This window comes from Python bivittatus, unplaced genomic scaffold (genome assembly GCF_059951505.1).
Source record: "Python bivittatus isolate LINGU-HERP-01145 unplaced genomic scaffold, Pbiv_v1 ctg000020_np1212, whole genome shotgun sequence".
Lineage (NCBI taxonomy): Eukaryota > Metazoa > Chordata > Lepidosauria > Squamata > Pythonidae > Python > Python bivittatus.
This window is the reverse complement of record NW_028277030.1, coordinates 21,258,053-21,279,866: the sequence shown is the minus strand read 5'-3', so window position 1 is coordinate 21,279,866 and position 21,814 is coordinate 21,258,053. Positions and strand designations below refer to the sequence as shown.

Below are 21,814 nucleotides of genomic sequence, written 5' to 3'. Positions count from 1 at the left end.
TCCTTTGTATCTCACATAGAAATAATACTGGCCCTCTCAAAAAATGTAAGATTAAAAAAAGCCTAATTCTTCACTCTTGCAGGATGCATACAATTGATGCTTTCAGAGTGATATTGATTAGGGTGGGGAAATTGTCCCCTTTCCCCTAGGATTTTCAAATCCTAGGGAAGTGATGTAGGGTAGATTTCAATTTTTGTTTCCTAGTTACAGAATAATGAAGGAAGATAAGCAAGAAACACAACTGAAATAAGCTAGTATGGTCTGAAATGGTTGCTTTAGGGGGAGCTTAATCTTTTTGTGCCATCCACCCCATTCAGAGTCTGCAGAAATACTCCCCAAGAGTTGCATGGATTGGAAGTTAAGCACCCCTGGGTTAGAGGTATAAGATGTTTAATTTTTTAACATTAATCTGGGAGCTACTTTAAAAGTTGAGATCCAGCATGTAAGTGCTTCAAACTAGGGATGCGCAAAATATTCTGAGTTTGGAACAACCATAGAGTGTTCTTGATTGCAGAAGAAAACACCCTGCATTCCAGGGTTTTGTCTCAAGTTTGAGACAAAAATGGTCTGTTTTGTTTCACATTCTTAACTGTTTTAACATTCACAACTGGCTTAAAAAATTCTCTAAGCTATGGAAAACCGGAGACTGCTTTAGTCAACAAGCAGCAGGCACAAGTTCCATTGTTGCTGCTATTGACTGGAGCTGGTAAAGAAACGAAGGAAGAGGCTGAGAAACAGTCAGTGAGCACATGTTAAATAGTAAGATTCATTTGTGATTGTTGACTCATAGAGGCAATCTTGAGCTGGCAATCACAGATACAATCACAGAAATTCATTGGTGAATAATGGTTACGTGCACAGGTAACCCCCTTCCCAGCCTATTCCTTACAGTTAGTAATGTTTTTCTTATACAACTTTACTTACTAAGCAGTACAGGGAACAGTTAAAAGAAGGGAAAGATAGAGAACCTCCTTTTAATTTACATCCCACCTACATCTCTACACTCCAACCCACTCTCCAGACCTGCTTGTTTATTTAGAAGGAATTAATTAGATTGTCAGAATATAGTACAGAAACTGCATCAGTACAAAAGTCTATACTGTGTAGCATCTCCTGTGCTGCAGGTTATCAGGAATAGGCAGATGCTACTTTACTCGAAGGTAATGGATTTCTCCCATTCTGCAGATGAGATGTAGTGGGCCACAACCAGAATGGGTGATGGCTGGCAGTTAGAGCAGCTAAATCTAAGTCATGGGTTCAGGTTCACTGACAGAAGGGCCAACATTTTCTACCTCACTGGGTAGGAAATCCTGGTCTAAAAGTGGCCAGTCCCAAAGTCACCCTGTATTATTATTTGGAATCTTATGGAGAAGTACAATGAAATTACAAAGTAGTGTTATCACTGTGTGAAAAGGAGGCAGAGTGAAGTCAGTATTCTGATTCCTGCTTTCTGTGTCACAGTGCAAAAGAAGTCTGTCTACCTTGTTTAAATGGCTACCTGAGGTAGTGGTACACAACATGGCCAGACAGAGGCATGCTTCCCTAATGAACTGTAGTAAAAGTTCATCTTCACATTTGTCATGCCATTCTAAACTAATCCAGATTCTGCTCATAGCTATTTCTCTGAACTTCAGTTGGATTCTGAAGAAGGCAAAACCTTGGCAGACTGACTGAAAACTAGCATCACATACTCTTTGAAGTAGCTATGTGGTAGAGTAGTCACGTGAAGAAGAAGATCATCAGCAATAAAGTTCTAAATGTGGCCCAGGCAGAGGTCAAGAGATTAGGCTGTTGGTAGGAGGCAGCAGCTGGAATATCAAGGCATATTTCAACTCTGGCATCAGTGGCAATCAGGGGACCAGATCCAACACTGGGCACTCCTTGGCAAGCACAAAAATATACCCCATTGTGTGGGGCGGAAGGGGAGGGATTCTTGGCTCATCAAAAAGGGTGGGATTATGCGGTAACTGTTATCTCCTTGGGTATGTTCTATAGTTCCTCCATAAGCCAGAGGAAGGTGAAATGGCAAAACAGAGTTTAGTCATCAATGCACATATCTAGCCAGATTTATCAATGATTGCACACTGACACACTGTGTTCTCCAAGGCAAGTGACATTCCATGTTTCATGCTCAGATACTGACTTGGTGGAACAGCTGGTTTTCCTCAAGAACAGTCTCCCCCTACTGAACTTCCCAACATGCTAGTGGAAGGTAGTTAAGAACTACGCCCTTCTCTCACCCTCAGACCACCAGTAGTCACCCACTACCTACCTTCCCCCTAACAAACATGGCTAGGCCCTTCTGACCAACCAGTAAAGGTTAGAGTATGCTGGTTCTAAGGCTGTATGATGCTGCATCAAAGGTGATAGCTAACTGTTCAGAAAAGATAAACACTGTTGCCTACCTGACAGGTAGGTATACTTCCTGTTTACCAGTTCTGTGCTATGGAGAAGTTGAGAGTCCCTGGATTACATTGTTGCCTCTATGTATTCTATATGTTGCATTTATTTTTTAGCCAATAAAATATGTGCACTGTGCATGTGAATTATAGATAAGGTTATTATCCTGTTGAGCTTTCAAGTGTCAAGTACAAAACATATACATTATGCATATGTATTAGAAAGAAACCTCAAGCCAACAGCCAGAAAAATGTATTTTACTGTTACAGATAGTCCTTGCTTAATGACAATTGGGACTGGAATTTCCATTGCCAAGTGATGTGGTCGTAAAGTGAGATGTCATGTGACCACTTTGCTTAGTGACCGCAATCCTGGCACTCCCAGTTGCTGTTGTTAACTGAAAATTGTGGGTCATTAAGTGGAGGGAGTCTCAGGTAAGGAGCACAGGGGTGCCGTAGAGGGATGGGGAAGGCCCTGGGAGGCCCAGCGCAGGCTGAGTATGAATTGGGGGTTCCTGCAGTGCAGTGCAAAGCTGCTGTACCCTGGGAAGCCTTAGATGCCCCAACCTGGCCCAGTAGTGTTTACAACCGCAGAGGCACTGCAACTGTCCCATCTGCCTATCTCCCCCCCCCCATCTATGCCCTTTTGGCCACCCCACACAGAGGCACTCAGTGGCGACAGCACCAGGGCTGGGGCTGAAGCAGCCCGGGGCCTTCTACAGTCTCAGCCAACTGCCACCTCCCCAAACATCTACTTTAGCCCCAGCGCTGCCAGTGCTACTGAGAAATGCCACCTCAAGCCCCACACTGCAGCCAGCCACCCCAGCACCATTGTGCAAAGCCCCAGTTGCCCATGCTGCCCTGCACTCCACAGACTCTGCTGCACCCAGCTGACCTTCAGAGTTTTCCTCTCGCTGAAGAGGTGCACCCAGCCTGGACCCCACTATATGTGAGGCAGCTGCTGACTGCACCAGGACGTCTTCCCAAGGCTGCTCGCGATGTTCTCCAAGCCGCTCACACCATTTCTTCTCCAAATTGCGTGCCCCATTCCTTCTCCAAATCATGCTTCTCATTCTCACAATCCTTCAGAAACCTTCTAGTCTTCCACAGGTCTCATGAGAACAGGCATGCTATTGGAGAAGGAATGGAGCACGTGATTTGGAGAATGAGGTCTTCCAAATCACCATGAGAATGGGGCTCCTGCTGTTCTCCAAATAGCGCGCCCATTCATGTGAGACCTGGGGAAGACCAGAAGGTTTCCGAAGGTTCGCGAGAATGGGATGTGTGATTTGGAGAAGGAATGACATGAATGGCCTTGGGAGGAAGGCCTGGCATGCCAGCAGCTGCCTTGCATACAGTAGGGCCAGGCCAGGCATGCCTCAGTGGGAGGAAAATATCAAAGGTCAGCTGGGCATGGCAGAGCCTGTGGAGCGCAGGGCGGTGGGGGCAACTAGGGCTTTGTGCAATGGTGCTGGGGTAGCTGGCCACGATGTAGGTCTTGAGGCAGCATTTCTCAGTGGTAGCAGTGGTGCTGGAGCTGAAGTAGAGGCCTGGGGAGCGGTGGCAGCTGGCTGAGATTGCTGAAGGCTCTGAGCCTCTACTTCAGCCCCAGCCAGTGCTGCTGCCAAGTGCCGCTGTGCAGGGTGGCCAAAAGGGCATAGAATGGAGGCGGGGAGATAGGTGGGTGGGGGGATCTTCAGCGCCCTGCGGTCGTAGGTGTGGGCGGGCTGCCAAGTGCCCGAATTTTGATCACGTGACTGTGGGAGTGCTGCAATGGCCATAACTTCAGGCACGGGTCGCAAGTCCATTTTTTAGCACCACTGTAATTTGAACAGTTGCTGAACGAGTGGTCATTAAGTGAGGACTACCTGTATGTTGTTTATGAGCTGTGTTAAAAGTTAATCCACTGCTGCTGCTTATTTGCTGAGTTCTGTTCTGTAGCTGTTTATGCAGGACAGGCAAAAAAAATTGCATGCTTAACTTTTATTTCCATTGCTTGTAACTCTACCCCTAAGTAACTCTACCTCAAGGTTTATTAAGTTTTCCATCTCTGAATCATCTTCCATTTAAATACATTCAGATGATTAAAATTTCAAACAATACTCTTAACACACTTACCTCAAAGAACTTCTGTATTACATAGTTTCCAAACACATCTGTCATCAGCTGATATGCTGCTTGGAGAATCTCACTAAACAACATTTGGCGCTCAGCTGGAGTAGCTCTCTCTAATTTCTGTTGTATAAATCTGTAAATGTCAGAAATGTACATGCCAATATAAATAAATATGGCAAGTACTTAAAGCCTTTAATGTACAGTACTGATGACTATAATCAATCAAGCCAATAAGAAACTGAATTCCACATACACATTCAGAATTCTATTTTAATTATTTTGTTGATGAAATATTGGAAAATAGTAAAAGGAAAGCTACTTTTAGATTGTGTTGGAGCAAAGTTAAGTACAGCTTCTATTATTTACCACCATATCAGTCCAATTTCAATGGGGTACAATCAGTTTAAGTGGGCTCTGATTCGCTTTCGAAAACAAACTTTGATCTCATATTGTGTACACCATCTTGTAATGAATGCCAAACTGAATTCCCATACTTAGGTCTCTGGGAACACTGAGAATGAATAGACTTTTAATAAGAATTACTGAGGTATTTACATGATGAATATTAAAATATGCAAAATTCAATATATTTCTCAAAGACATTACTAAATGAAATACATATTCCCCTAATTATTCAGGAGGGCTATACTGTACATGCTTACCTAGAGCCATGCTGATCCCGTGAAAATTCAACTATATGCCCAACAAGGTCTCTTAGTTGAAGGTTAGGAAAGCGATTGTTTCTGAAATCCTCCAATAACCTACTCCGTCCAGAAGGCATAATGTCAGACCTACTGTAACGTAGTCGTGAGGGAGGAAATAACTGGCTGCTGGAGCTGAAAAGACTGGAGGTATTTGCAGCACTGCGATACTTTGCTTCTGCTCCAGGAGCTGCTGAAATATAGCGACCACTACCATTGGTCAGTCCCCCTACAATGAAGCAGTTTGATTAGTAAGAAGTTTTAAGAATGCTCTACTTAAATTGTAATCAAACTAAGGAAAGCTAGAATTAGCGTCTCTTCACATTTTCTTAATGTCTTGTCCAGATGTTACTTATGAGAGAAAGGAATAAAAGAAATCCTGATTGTTCCTTTCTATCCTAAGTATCATAATTTTAAAAGTTGAAGCCTAAAATGCAATAGCTACCAGTTGAAACATCTCCAGCACAACAACTCCAATATAACAAACTCAGTAACAAGCTTCTGGATATTAGTGTTTTTCCACAAAAGGATATATAACTTTAATTACTGGGCAAATTGTGTGTATATTAAGTTAACCATACATTAAAGCAAACAATTACCCCTTTTCAAACCTTTCACATGGTGGCACACATTAAATAACTTAATCTCTCCTCCTTACATTAGGCTATACTCTCCTCTAAGGAATTAGCATTAACAACAAATTATCCTATTAAGTTTAGAGATCTTGAATATTCTATAACACATACACACAAACATACAAATGCTTTTTTAGCATAACTCCAAAACCTGCTCAAACTAAATCCTGCTTTTATCTGCTTTATTATGACTTGTATTAAAATAACTCTTAAAGCACCCCTCAATGCTCTTTCCTAAACAAACTATTAAAATTATTCTTTCTGTCAACAGTGCTCAAGGCAGTTAACATAAAATATAAATAAAAGAGCAAAAGTAACTAGAACATTACAACTCACCAAAGAAAACATTTCAATAAATAAATAACAACAGATAGATACAATTGAGGAGTCTTTGATGCTCTCTGAGCTTGGTTGTTTGCTTGCAGACCTTTCATTACCCAACTAGGTAACATCATCAGAGTGAGTGTGGGGTTTGCTCCCTGTTTATATTCAGTAGCTTGACCTGCCAGTGTTGGTGGGGATGTGGTTTTCATACCCTAATCAAGGAACGACCAAGGAGGAAACCACACCCCACCAACACTGGCAGGGTAAGCTACTATATATAAACAGAGAGCATACCCCACACTTACTTTCTCTGATGATGTTACCTAGTTGGGTAATGAAAGGTCTACAAGCAAACAACCAAGCTCAGAGAGCACCAAGGACTCCAGAGTTCAACCCCAAGCTACATATATTCTCTTCTATTGGAGATACAGTTGTGTCCTCACTCAAATAGTTGTTACTGGAAGACACCACTGAACCTGAAGTGTTGGCAAACAAGATATTTTCATCTATGTGTACTAGCCAGCATTCAAAGCATGCCAATTCAATGCATATGATTTATACATTTAAAAATCTATGACAAACACCTTCCAATTTAACCACCTTGGCAGCAATCATGTGAATTAACAGATCAGATGTGAAACTAGAGAAAGTTTCTTATCTATCTGGAATACAGGGGGATGGGCACATTTTGATGTAACTATTAAAAAGATTTGTTTGTGCATGGGAGAAGAATCTATTATGTCATAGTAAATATATAATTCTAAACAATGTGGATTGGTTATCTAATTGTCCATGAAAGGTGACAAATGTTTATATAAGACATCATTGGTTAAGATAGATACAATTGCATGAGTGGAAAGTTAGTCCTACAAAAGATTCTCTTCTCTCCCTTCCAACAAACTCTGCTGGAGAACTGGAAGATGTCCTCCAATGTATTCATGAGGACAGCTCACAGGAATCATTCAATATTTTAAGGGAAGAAATTGGTTGCTCAATACATTTTCTACTTGTTCAACTGTTTGCTCTAATTCATTTAAAAAAATTATATAGCCATACCAAGATGAACATGCATGTAACAAAGATTAGTACAAGTTGACTTCTTTACATCCTGCTTTACTCAGAGTCCCTTAAAAAAAGGTACTCTCAGGAATGAAAGGCCTTCCTGAATGGCATGGGATCTGGAACAGCTACTGAAAACTTCTGAAAATTCAATACAGGCAAGCTCCCAAGAAAATTTTTTTGGAAGGATGTGTGGGCAGCTCAGGAAAAGAGAGGAGGAGTTAATTTTATCTTGACTGAATGCAGCATCAATACATCATGATATTAAGAGCTTATTAGATCACTACTATAGTAATGCAGTAGTAATGCAGTTGAAACAACTCAAATGTTTTGTAGAATTTGGAACATTAGTTTGTGATGAACCAGCAATTTCATCATGAAATGTATTATATTTACTGCCTTATAAAAACTATTTTGCTACAGAAAACAAATTCAAAACTTCAGATTAAATGTATTTACAAAGTTAAATGCATGTAAGCCGAAGATTATATTAAAATTTAATAGCTTAAACCTGAAACTGTAGTTTCAAAGAAGAATGGGATCTGAAGAGCCTCCTGCATGAACAGAAGACCCTTCTACTTGCACCAAGAGAGGAGCTCAAAGTTGTTCCTTCTTTTCCTCTGTGCCATATCCCATACAGCTGCAGAGGGGACTCCAAATCCATGAAGATGTCTTTTGAAGGCAACAATGGGAAGCATCCATTCTGTCACAAAATTCTAGTCATGTTTTTTTCTGAATTTTACCAACTAGACTTCACTTAAACCATCCAAACCACCCAGACTTACCCACTTATTTTTACAGATTATGGAAACCCTCTCTGTTTTTAGAAACATGACAGTGATGTCCATCTGACAAAATTAAAAAAAAAAAAAACATACATGGCTTTGCATTATTTATTTAAAAGGGGCAGAACACGGAAATAACTTTGTGTCTAAAACTAGATCCCAAAGATTCCTTCTGCTCCTTTTCTGAAAGTACTGACAAACAAAAATAAAAAATTCTTGTTCTGGAGATACCCCTGAGTACAGAGGAAATGTATTATGTATGTAAAGTTATTAATAGGAGCATAGGAAATAGCTGAAATCCTGTCAAAGTACATTAAGTTCATAATGTAAAGCCACAAGGTGGCAGCAAAGTTCATTCAGTATTAAGAGAAAAGCATTATGTACCATTTCCAATATTTCAGATACATATCTAAAGTCTGCATCTGCAGTAATAGATTTATATGGGAATGAAATTCTTATGGATTTAATGATGTAATCAGCGCACACAATCAAGGCAAAATAAACAAATCAGGACTACCTTGCACACAATTTGCTTTGTTTTTAAGCAAAAACCCATGAACTAGGTATTTATAATTTTTTATAAAATGTATGCATTTATAAAATTTTATAGCAGCGTTAACCAAAGTTACTAAAAACATGTGTCATGTGACTAGATATGCATCTAGCACATGATAATTAGTGTATCAAAAATATCTTACTAATCTTATTCGGAAAATTGTCCCTGGAAACAATTTTTTCTGTTAATATTTGACAGTTTTTACTAAGTATGGAATAGATACAAGTTTACTTTCATTTTATTTTCTACAGAATACCCAGACTTAGGCTTTCTATAAAATAATCCATGAATAAATCCATTTTATCATCAACTCCATAATTACACAAAGAAATAGATAAGTTTATGAGAAGAACTCTGTAACACATGGAAAGACCATGATAGAACAATGGGAGGCATAACATTAGCAGAGGTGGCAACAGCTTATTGGTCCAGGTGGAAATGGAGCAAGGAAAGGCAAAGAAGCAGGGAGTGAGCAAAAATGCTGCAATAACAATTAGTTAAAATGAGCAGAACAAAGATTAATACACCAAAAATAAAAAAAGAAATGAACTTTTATTCTGAAATACTTTTAAACTGCTTAAAGTATTAGCTTGTTATTTTTTCTAGCATAATGTTAGAAATAGACAACTAGAAACTTCTTTCTGTGGAAAGAACCCTCATGGCAGGTAAATTTCTCCCTACTTTTTCATATGGCAATAGTTACAAAAAGTTAACAGATAATGATCTTTCTCTACAACCTATTCAGAACATAAGAGTTTATCTCTTTATGGCAACAATCCTATGAGCCCTGGGACAGGTGGTTCTGCCCCTCGGATATCAAGGGAGAGTTCCAATGCCCACAAGGAAAATCTGCTATTGAAACTCCTCTTTTATCAAAGGGTCTCTGAGGCTGATCTGAAGCCTTTGATCCAAGATATATTAGTTTTTAGGGGTGTGCAAAGCATTCAGAAGAATGAGCAAGGCATCTCTTTTTGAAGTGTTAAAGGAGCTACATTCTTAGTTATGGTTCATGCAGCTGCTATAATTGTTTCCCCTCCCACTGCAAATCTCTATGCATGCAAAAATGTATTCTGCAGGGCTGCAGGCTTTTCAGAAAAATATCAGATCTAGCATGGTAATATAGCTGTTGGGGGGGGGGGAGATTTCTTCTACTAGCAGAGCATCCTGAGCAGGATTCTGCTAAGGAGTGTGCTTCTGCTGGAGGAAGAGAAGAGGTGAGGGTCTATCCTACAATTTAGACATTATTTATTAAACATCTGCTTTCAATAAAAACTTACTTCTATACTTTTAAGAATTTGAATAATGCTTGCATTCCACAAACTATAAATAAAAATGTATTAGTTTTAAATATGCTATGCATTTTAATACTTTCAGCTAATGTTTTAAAACTCAAATATTAAAATATTTTTGATTGACAATATATCTCCGAGTAAATTTTAACATGGCACATTTTGCAAGGTTATTTATGAACAGATATACACATATACAATTCTTGTGGAAAGTCTTAAAAGTGTTTTTCAGAATGTGCAGTTTATCTAAACTGTCTCAAGAAGATAAGTTTTAGAATTGCATGAACATAGAATAACATCAGTCGAGGGCTAGCCACCATCTGAAATATATAATTTTTATTTTAAAAGTCAGCTATTTTTCAAAGTCTACACAGATTCAGGCATTTGCACTTAAGTCTAATGACAAGTGCTGTTTACTCCATAGTCTGTGATTTCTATAACCTAGATCAAACACAAAATGCTACAGCAGATATAGTGAGTAAACGAGATAGAGTGGGAATCATACTGCATTTTAAGTTTTAAAACTGTTTGCTATAAATTAATTTGAAAGCTTATGCTCATGTGGCTGAGAACACGACAATCAGTTAAAACTGTTACTGGAACACTAGAATCCAGTAGATGTTCCAAACCTAGCACTTACAATAAGCAAGGCTGAAATATTTTGCATTCATCTTTTGCTCCTTTCCATGACCAGTCAGAAGCAAAGTCAGTCATATAGTACAAACTACGTGAAATAAGTAATGTTTAATTCACAAAAAAGTATACGTCAGCATTTGTTGAAGAGTTCAATTTGCATATCAGACAAGTGAAATTGGTTATCTGCTTATGAAGCTTGAAGTGCATTAACTTTGATGAGATGTTATTTATCTTGGAGTAATAATTGATCTTAGGATCACAATATAAATACTTCATATAATGTCTGATTCTGGGTAGAATCCAGAGATCTATGTGCATAAATGACACAGGAGGGATGGGGGGCTTCACCCATAATTATTTTCTTCTTGCTCTGAAAATCCCTATTTTTAGCAACAGCCTTCCAGATGGATAAGGATTGAAGTTGCGGTGAAAGACATTGCATTATTTGATATGAGAATGGTACTGCAGAAAAACCAGGGACAGGTAAAAAAGTAAAATATAGCACAGTCAAATGTTGTATAGACCAAATTTAAATAGCAGTGTACAAAGGAGCCTCATTTTTTCCCAAGTAGAGATTTCTTTGTGATCAACAACATTCAATCTGCCTTAGGACTCCAAGAGTATGTATTGTCGAAGGCTTTCACGGCTGGCATACGATGGCTGGTGTGGGTCTTCCGGGCTGTGTGGCCGTGTTCTGGAAGTTTCCAGAACACGGCCACACAGCCCGGAAGACCCACACCAGCCATCGACTCCAAGAGTACTTGGAGACTTGCAAAGACCATAACATTTTCAAGAACATTATTTCACTGTAACTGGAATAAGTCTGTATGCATGACAATATATAAGAGCACCTATATTTTCTACCTATGCAATAATTTTATTATGGAAACATTATTTAGTCCATTTTTTCCTCACTGCAGGCATGTGCTTGAACTAAATAGTATTTATTTGGGCAATGTGCCATAATGGACAAATTTAGTTTAAGAGAGTTATACTGTGTGAAATTTGAAACATTTTTAATATCCAAATTTTAGATCTCATTTATGGTGAGAAGCTTTCTCTAGCAAAATGCCTAGTGAATGTTCCATTCACAACTATAAAGCATATAAAGTGATTTATTCACAATTTACACTAAATACATAATAATAGGGAATTATATGACTACATACTGCAAAGCATGCCCCCCAAATAATGTAATTTTAACATATATTAGTCAGCAGTATCATCTAGATATAAACCATGCTAATGTACATCCTCACTGGTTCAAGCATGAAATTATTACAGGTGTAATGGAAAGGACACATTACAGATTAAACGCTACTACTATTTCCTGAAGCCTTTCATTATCACCTTTGTCTGTTTTGAGAGTGAGTTTGTAAGATTTATTGTGAATTCACCTTGTTGGTTCAAAAGCAGTTTTCTTTACTGCATACTTTGCTGAGCTTTGTTTTTTTTAAACAAAGATGCAAAACTTGTATCATTACCATGTACCAAACATTAGCCTAAAGCTGACTCCATTAAAAAAAGACGTATGTTTAACACAGATACAGGGAAAAATATATCTTTGCCTGTCATACAACACCACCACCACCACAACAACCCACTCTTATTTTTCTAAGTATCAGTCTTTCATTTTTATGTGGCAAATCTGTAGGGTGGCATGGGCAAACACTTTGCTCCCAAAGCTGATTACTTTCAATGACCAATCAGTTAAAGAGTGACTGCCCTGAGCAACGTACTGGGACTAGGCCCCCTATACAACATTTTACCAAAGAGGCAGATTGACATCTTTACCCAACATAAAATATTGATACACATATAAAAATACATATACACACAAACATATACAAACAAAAAAGGGCTTTGTTTTTTTTACCTAAATGCAAACTGGATGAGGATCCATGTGATGAAAGTGATGGCGGTGGCGTAAGTGAATGTCCTGGAGTTTGGCTTGGCAGAGGCATGCCTATTGGGCTTGGAGAGGAGGAAAATCCCAGACTATTGTAAAATGGCTGCCCTATGGGTGCTAGGCTGCTACTAGATCTTTTGTACAAGTCAGAACTAGTAGATAGAGACTCTCTCCTTGTGGCACTACTACTTGCAGAACTGCCAACTGAAGAAGAAATAAAAAGACCCTATTACATACAGTGTCAACCAAAGAAAACCTAGCCAAACCCAACCTACAGCTGGGCAGTACAAGATATGATCACAATAGTTATAACAATCAAATTATGCTAGAGACAATTACTGTGATAACCACACATGATTTAATAAATCACAAATGAGTACAAGCATTCCTCAGATACGGAAAAGTTTTAAGCAACCTCCAAGTCTTGATTCACTCAAGACTTAGTAACATTTTCATAGTATTTGGTATTCTGGAGTCAGGCTTTGGGACCAATAGTTAGGCATTTCTTAGTGTGTTAATACAAACCAATGAAGTTGAATATTAAGTGGAAATAATTTATGCAAATATCTTCCATTTTTCTTTTCAACTTAATTACTAGTTTGGGAGGGGGAACTACTCAAGTCATATTTTAGGCATGCAAGAAGAGTTTTTGTATACAGACAGCCTAAATAATAATTTGTTTCATCCTGTTTTACAGCTGTTACTAAAATTACCCTTAGGTTCTACACTGTTCAGAATTACACATGTTGACCACACTATGCAGTCTTGGTTAACAACAAATAAAGAAGGAATTCAATTTTTAAAAGTCTAAGGTATTTTGAAGGCAAGTCTTAAAATGATTTGGACCACAGACAGAATATAGGGATGGGTGAACAAATATAAATAACAAAATTGGATGTGTTCATACAAGTATGGACTAGGAGTTTAAATTAATATTTGTATATTTGTTTATACTTGTATACTGATTGTTATAGAATGTTTCACCTAAGCAATTTTACCTATGTAAATCTTGAAGTAGCACTTATTATGAATGCTGAGCTGCTTAGCTAAATTTACAATTTTACTTCCCTACTTAGCAAATGTATTTTTTATTTAGAACTTTAGTGTATTTCAGTCTAATGCAGAAAAAAGAAACTGCAGTGATCTTTAAAGAGATTAAGTTGGCACAATAAGCCAATTAATTTATTGAGCACTAAAATATGGCATGGATGAGTTGTTCCTGCAAACTTAAAATGAAATATGGATACCCATTTTAAAATCCTGGCTCAGCTATCAAGCTCACTAATGATCCTGACAAATCAGGGTCTCAATCTTGTCCACTTGAGAGAATTGTTCTGAGAGTAGAAAGCAAAGGTATTTAAAAAAAAAAAAAAGGTATTTCAGAGAATTGCTATTTTAAGTGTAGTTTAGAACAGTATTCTATTCTAAATGCAATGATGGGAAAAATGAGTGATTGGTATAAAAAAACTATGTCATATACTATTTTTTAAAGAAACTAATTATGGATTTGAATAAACTTATTTATATAATCAGCCAGGATTTGTTTGAGCGGAACTTTGAGCTCATATAGAATAGGAATTAATTATTCATAAAAATTCAGAACTGCAAATAAGACTACAATTAAAAAGTTTATTTTAAGAATATTATTCTCCTTAAGTAAAAATCACTGGAACTTCATCCCCAATTTTTTTATTAATAGCTTTCAATTAAAAACATGTAACGAATTACTGTATTTATTAGGCCCTTTCTTTTTACAGTGTTTTCTTTCCATTTACTAATTTCAGTGGACATCAACCGAAATACGGATTCTACAAGACAAAAAAAGTGATGAGGAATTGCCTGTAACAGTCAATATGAAGAGTTCTAATAAGTCCTCTAAATATTTAAAAAATTGTTTCACATGGGACATTTTCCAAGGTCAAGGTGTGCAAGCTCACTTTTTTATACAGTGCACAAAATTGTGTGTGCTTCTTCATGCCTTTACTTATGCAAAATAAACAACTATTCATACGTATCTGCCTTAGTATATGTAAACATGTTCTCCAGTGATAAAGTAATTTCCACAATCTAAGAACTGATGAATTCTAAAAGGGGGGGGGATGTGCTATCACACTGTGAACAAAGTAATAAAGATTATACAATAGAAATTATAGAAAATGACAAGATTTAGCATCTCTGAACTGAAACAATTAAACAAAGTTTACCTACTGCAAGGTGTTTGAAAGACAAATGTTAGATAAATTCCAAGACAACTGCAAAAGAAAGTCCCTTGCCTCCATACAGAAGCAAAATGTCCTCAAGTAGGAAATCGAAGGTATTTGCTTCTACTCTTTCATACTATAAGATGTCTGGCTTAAAGAGTAAAAAATGCTCAACACACTCCTCCAGATGTTGAGAGCATCCTTGTAACTCTAAGAAAGGAAACTGTTGTTCACTTCCAGCAACAGTCCTCCTGATAATTGATGCTGCTGGAGACAGGGGGAAGGAGAGAGAAAGGATATCTCTTGCCCACCTCTGTGACAAAAGTAACCCTTGTAACACTTATGCAACAAACTTGAATACAAGATCATGTAAGCACAAAAATTAGCTATTTAAAAGCCCTAAAAATGTGAGTTACCTTTCACAGTCTCTAATACAAGTTGTTCCTCATATGCAAGGCCTAGTTGGTCCAACTGATTTCCTTTCAATTCCAGATATAGCATTTTAGTGCACAGAAATAATTTGAAAAAAAAAATTGAATCACAGCAACTCATACAACCTGTTCACGTTTTCCTTTTTTAAAAGTAACAACTTACCGGATGAGCCAAATCCACCAAGTGCAGACCCAATGGCAGCTCCCAAGGAGCTGCTACTTCCAAAGCCAAGAGAGGTGTTTCCTGGTTGACCAGGACCATGTGAAAAGAGTGAACTGCTCTGAGAATTATTGGTTAAGGTATTGTTGCCATAAAATGAATTAGATTGTAGACTGTTGTTTGTCTGCTGTTGCTGCTGTTGAGGCTGAGGACCAAGGGGCCGAAAAAGCCCATTTGTGGTTCCTGTGATATTGTTTGCTGTTCCTCCAGCTGAAGCTGCAGCAGCTGTAAGACACCACGGTTTTCAATAAGCAGTAGGAATGTAGAAAGTTTCAAATTTTAGAAATAGGGTACTACTTTCAATAAACTTTCTCATAAAGGCAACTTTTCATACAAAGAGTTACGATTCTTAAGGAAAATTATTAGGGGGACATCAGTATTCTGAGAACATTGTCTTCTTAAGACAAAAGGGGGCTGTTTCAAGTGGTTTTGAGTGTTCCTAAAGTCTCAAATCCTGTGATGGACAAATGCAAAGATCTGTGCTGGGCTCTGCCAAATATTGCTAAAATTGTTGAGATTTTCTGATTCTAAACTTTTAAAATGCAAATGCAATGGTGCTTTGGTTTATTTTTGAGCTGTGTATTGCCCTTTACATGCCCTTTATGATGTTCAACTTTCATGCTGCATGCTAAATGCAACGACTATGTTGTTTGATTCTTGAGCAATACTGGCAGGTTACCAAATGCTTGAAATGGAAGCCCCAAGTCAATAGCAGAGAAGAATATTTTGGCTGCTATTGCCATTCATAGTTTACCCTGAAATTAACAGTGCTGTGCGTATGCTCAGCTTCTGTAGCTTCCTTTGACTTTTTTTTTTAAATCATTCCCTTTGCCATTCTTTTCTATAGGCTAGATCATAGGCAGCAGCCAGCATGGACTATCACTTTATTTATGTTTGTGGCTCTAGGAAGAAAATCAAGGGAATGCAAAATAAGCTTCTTACTCCCATATTTCCTATGGTGGAATATTCCAAGCATTCCACATTAGGCTCCTTTTGAATACAGCCAGCTTAGAATACAACATAATGTTTTGATTAAGGCTGTTTCAATCAGAGCTCAAAACAAAAATTCTTAATATCCCCTACAGCAAAATTATTGTGATAGCAGTACTATTATGCATATAAGAAAAACTACAAATATTAAATTCATCTTTAAGTGTTATAGGAATATCAACAATATAGTCAGTGTTGGCCTCTTGCATAAGCATTAGGAAGTGCTAATACATAAGCATATAGTCTGAATTAAAAATTATCAGTCCTTATAGAATATAAAAATATGTTTAAATAGAAATGACAAGAGCACCTGAAGGCCTACTTTCCTTTCCCCTCTTTTAGATAAAGACCAATTCAAGTGTGGATAAACTGAATGTAATGTGTCAGGAATTCACTAGGGCAGATCAGGTATAGACTTATCCTGTGATCACCTCCGCTTCATGAAGACTTCTTGAGTTTGATAAATTCTAAATTTCAGGGGTACAGCCAAGAAGAATGTTTTTTGAAAGGCAGCAATTACTCTAAGTCATGTTGATAATCCTATGAATTTCATACCCAAATACTGCAATAGTAAGATAAGCACAAATCACACGTTAGTTTCAACTCCTGAATTGCATCTCCAACAATGATCACAAAGTGCAGCACTTTAAACACATCTTAATGTTTTATTAATTCAGTATATATCTTTACTTACCTAGAAAATATCTATGCAATGCCCAATTATTTAATAGCAAAAGGAAGGAAAATGCTGTTTAGCCACTGAACCACTTCTCCATGTCCCAATAACTGCATCCTAAGCAAGGTCTCTTAAGCTAAAATGTCGATGCACATTTGTATAATCTTTATAATATATATATATATATATATATTACAAATATATATATATTTGTAATGGCTGGAAAGAATTTATTTTGACTATCGCATGCTGAGACTATTGCTTATAACTCTGTTCACTGTTGTTTCATACAGACATTTTTCTACCCAATCCCATAAATAAGAAGGAATGCCAGGATGTGGAGTGCTTCTGAACTAATCTAGGAAACAGTAACTGAAATCTTTTATGCCTCTTGGACAAATGATAGAATAAATGCAAATGTTGAGAAAAATAACCTAGATCAGAACGTTCTTGCATCTATGTGTGAAGGTGCCAACAAATAAATATTCTGAATAATACTATCTAGTAGAATGCAAAGAGGGGAAAGAGTTGTTAGAACATTTTAAAAATAAAATTGCAGAAGCGCTACTTACCTGCTTGTGCAGCTGCAGAACTGATGATAACAGGTGCTGAAGCCACCAACCTGACGGGTGCTCCAAGTCCAGTTCTGGCCCCAGGACCTACCACCAAGGCACCCGTCTGATCATAATAGGCAGTGGGGGCTAGCACTTGATAGCCTAATTAATACAAAACACACAATCTAATAAGTTTTAGAGTGCAGATTTCATTTTGCATCTAACTGGCTACTTTAACTTTGAGCAAACTGGCAGCTTGGTCATCTGTTTTCTAGAACTGAAAAACCCTATTCTTTTTGTGCTTAAATATTACTCAGAATACAGTCTACTTATATGTTTGTCTAAGGCTAAATAAATTATTGCCAGACTGAGCAAATAAGGTATTGCACTTGCCCCTCCCTCCTGCCTTCATCTATTTACTCACTCATCTGCCATCACATTCAAGGACTCTCCTGGCAACTTCTGATTTCTCCAAGCTAGGAGAAAAATGCAAGATAGATCCAGATTGTTTTTCCTAGCCAGGCAAAATGATGCTACAGAAGTATTTACTATTCTTTTAAAGGAAGCATTAGGGTAGTATTGTTCCAAAGCAGCATATGTAAAAGGTATGTAGTAAAACAGTAACAGATGAACTACAAAATAATTACAAATGCAGTCCATATTAGCAACATGTTTATTAGGCCAGCTGAAGTCAACAGTTTTGATCACTTCATCAAACAAGTTGGTCAGGGGAAGAAAAAAAAAAAGGGGGGGGGGAATTTAGCTGCAGCTTTATCTATATCAGATTACAATAGAAGAGAATATATGTAGCTCAACTGTGGAGTTCTTGGTGCTCTCTGAGCTTGTTTGCTTGCAGACGTTTCATTACCCAATTAGGTAACATCATCAGTGTGAGTGAGTGTGGGGTTTGCTCCGTGTTTATATACAGTAGCTTGCCCTGCCAGTGTTGGTGGGGTGTGGTTTTCATACCCTAATCAAAGAACTACAAAAGAGAAAACCACACCACCAACACTGGCAGGGCAAGTTACTGTATATAAACAAGAAGCAAACCCCACACTCACTCTCACTGATGAAGTTACCTAGTTGGGTAATGAAATGTCTGCAAGCAAATGACCACGCTCAGAGAACACCAAGGACTCCATGAATCAGATTATATTATTAGATGGAATGTAAACTTCAGACATATTAATTAAATTTTATCAGGTACAAAATAGTGTAAGGTTGTGATAGCAGTCTCCTAAAGCTTATTGGAAAGAAGCAGCAAGCACCTGCTTTTAGGTTTTCTACTTTATAAAATGTACTTTATACATTCCACCTATTAAAGTCAAAACTATTTCTGACCCATGCAAGATACCAAGATCCCTTGGCTAATGGGAAAAAAAAAAAAAGAATAACCTAGGCAACTCTGAAGTTTTCTTATGGCCACTATTGTTTTATACAGTACTTGGAAAATAGATTCTAGTAACCCAAGAATGCAAACTAAATTAGTAAGAATAATAGAGTCTTATAAAAAAGGGTTCTGACAAACCCACAATAGAATATCAAGTTGGTTATTCTAATGAGTCCTTGGTAGCATATGCCAAGTAAAGAGGCTCTCTTGATGAAAATGGGCAAGCTAATAAGCATGACAACTTCCTTTAAGTTGAGCCCAAATTATTTAACCTTTAAAGTTAAAATCCTAACTTTAAATAGGACTTGGAAATGCACTGGAACTTATTCAGCTGGAGCAATATCAGTATCACACAAATTGATTAGCTAGTTTCAACCATTATGTGGGCAGCCATATTCTGCAACAGGTGAAATTTCTGAAGGCAGTCCCATGCAAAGCACATTAAGATTGTCCATTTCAGAAGTTACCAAAATATGCAAAATCAGCCCTTTCCAGGCAGGGCTGCAACTGGGATACTATTCCTACTGTGTAAAAGAGCAACTGTCGCCACCCCCATAGGTTCCCCCAATGTAGTGCCAAGCTACGTAGCACTACATTGATAGTTCTTCATGCAGGGCAAATACAACCAATCTATAGCCACAGTTATTTCTTTATCCAGATTGGTCATTTTCTTTGCACATAGCATTTCAAAAGTTCCCCAAAGTCAAAAGATAAAAATGAAAGTTATAGGTGTAATCCACATTTTAATGGCTTCTCATTCCAAAAGCATGAATGTTTACTCTAGCAGATTCATGTGCATGATGGAGAACATAAGGATAAGGCTGACTCTTTAGGCATTTCTCAGGCCATAAATATGGTATAGAAGAGTAACATGCAGGCAAAACATTCTAAGATAATTTTTCCAAGGACTTTGGGCATCCTACATCCATCCCTACTTAAATAATTCAGAAAAATACCAGAATGAACAGTGTAATTTCCACACCAGATTTTTTTCCAAGTTGTCAAATTTTCCAGATTACCCCACCCACTCATTTTCTGATAATTTACCAAAGCAACGACAACCTTGTGATTTTCTAGAAACTGTTGAGCTACAACTCCTAGCTGCTTCAGCTAGCATGGTCAATTGTGAGGGATGTTATAGTTAGTCATTTCTGCATGATTACAGACATCTAACTGTGGTGTACCAGGAGGTCTGAGGTTATTTCTGCCTCCAAACCAACAGTAAATCTAATTAGAATGTGTCTAAATATTCAATATAATTGAGACAGTTCTGCAAATAGGGCAGAGTTATTCTGATACTTCATGTTATTTCTTTGCATGGCCTCTCCTAAGGCCTGTTGCCACCCAAAAGGGATCTACAGAATGATGTTGGCAAAGTGGTCACTTCAAGCTGTTTAATCATTGCTATAGAATAAGATCCAAGACAGAATTGTTATGAATTTCCTGGCACTTATGTTTCAGCTTCAAGTGGTACTTTATTGTTCCAAGTCTTCCAAAATACTAGGAAGGTTTGATATAACTGTATTATGTGAGTTCTTAAATGAAAATTCCTTAATTCCAAATAAAGACCAGGAAATCTTAGCAGGACTGTATTTAAATCTTCTAGAAAATTCCCAAGGCATCACAAACCATATGATCCATCATTCCCCTAGTCAGATGAGGTAAAATGTATACAAGTACAGATATAATCAAGTTATAGTTGCAATTCTCTTTAATTCTAGCAAAATGTCCCTCATCATACTGTACCTGTCCTTTTATCAAGAATGCTAAAATCTATCAAAGAAACTAAAGCAAGTAGAAAGAAACTTCAATAAAATGATCCAGCATCCCATTCAAGAGCAATGGCTAGTCATGTTCTGAGTGACAACATTCTACACACATAATCCTGGGAAGGATTGTATCTTATATGTCTTGCATACATCTCTCTCTAGCATGAACTTTAAATAAACAAATACATCAAACAGGCAAAAAGGTGACAAAAAAGATGATGCAGATTTAAGTCATCACTACCTATATATTGTCATTAGAATATGCTTCTGAAAAATGGAATTACTGAGTTTCATATTGTAGATGCATATACAAAACTAAACTGTGCTGTTCTGTTCTACTACCTTCGCTAACATTTTCACATGCTAGCAAATGATCAGGCTTTCACTGCTTTCTGCTCACTGCTCCTCTGTAAAGAATGTAGAATAATCTGTTAGAGGATGTTAAAAGTAATATAACAATTTACTTCAGAATGAATTTGTATCATAAGCAGTACTAGATATACAAGAAATAAGTATATTAGCATCATAATGTGTTCTAATTAATATGGTGACACTGGTTCTAACACTATACATATTTTTCCATTCCTGAAGTGTGATCTGGAGGTAAAAAAAGAAAATTAACTAAGTTTCTCTAAAATAAGCAAGAATTCTAAGGCACAATGCCAAGTTATTCTTGTCTGGTTCTCCTACTAGCTGAAACAGCTGTAGCAATCAGGATCTTACTAGCAAGAAAAAGGTTGGTTTATATCTGTCTTGTTACTGTGGAAATTTCCACTGGCAGAATGAAGTCAAGTGAGAAGAGAACTTGTCAGGAGGATAGCAGAGCAGAATAGCTACTCTTAAAGGAAGGGTGTATATGAATACACTTCCCTCTGACTGCCATTCATGGCCATGATGTAATTTCATGACAGAATTCTTAACTTTATGGAATATACAACATAGTGACTTTGAGTTCTAATAAGAAAGCATTACTTAATTATTCTACAAGTATGAGCATGCTAGTGGTACAGCATATATCATTTTTTATTTCTACTCTACTTATTCAAAGGTTCCTAAGTCAGGTAAAATATACTTGAAATACCCAAAATTGAGATCTATGGTGATTTCCTGTAGTATTGTCAATCTTTGCATTAGTTTCTTTTTCATAACACTGAATTTAATCCTCTCTTGATTTA

At 37.4% G+C, this 21,814-nt stretch overlaps 1 protein-coding gene across 15 annotated transcripts in view; it reads right to left on the bottom strand.

Moving 5' to 3' along the window:
- Window positions 1–21,814, bottom strand: part of PUM2 (pumilio RNA binding family member 2) — an 81,892-nt gene that overhangs the window by 12,585 nt on the left and 47,493 nt on the right. For 11 of the 15 annotated variants that reach the window (XM_025163783.2, XM_007423746.4, XM_025163784.2 and 8 more), the window contains exons 11-15: window positions 17,499–17,642; window positions 15,204–15,485; window positions 12,376–12,612; window positions 5,177–5,444; window positions 4,518–4,647 (exon numbers count right to left, since the gene is read on the bottom strand). In XM_025163783.2, coding sequence (XP_025019551.1) covers window positions 4,518–4,647; window positions 5,177–5,444; window positions 12,376–12,612; window positions 15,204–15,485; window positions 17,499–17,642 — 1,061 coding nt within the window. The remainder of the gene's footprint in view (window positions 1–4,517; window positions 4,648–5,176; window positions 5,445–12,375; window positions 12,613–15,203; window positions 15,486–17,498; window positions 17,643–21,814) is intronic. The other 4 variants (XM_025163789.2, XM_025163790.2, XM_025163793.2 and 1 more) reach the window with 1 other exon arrangement.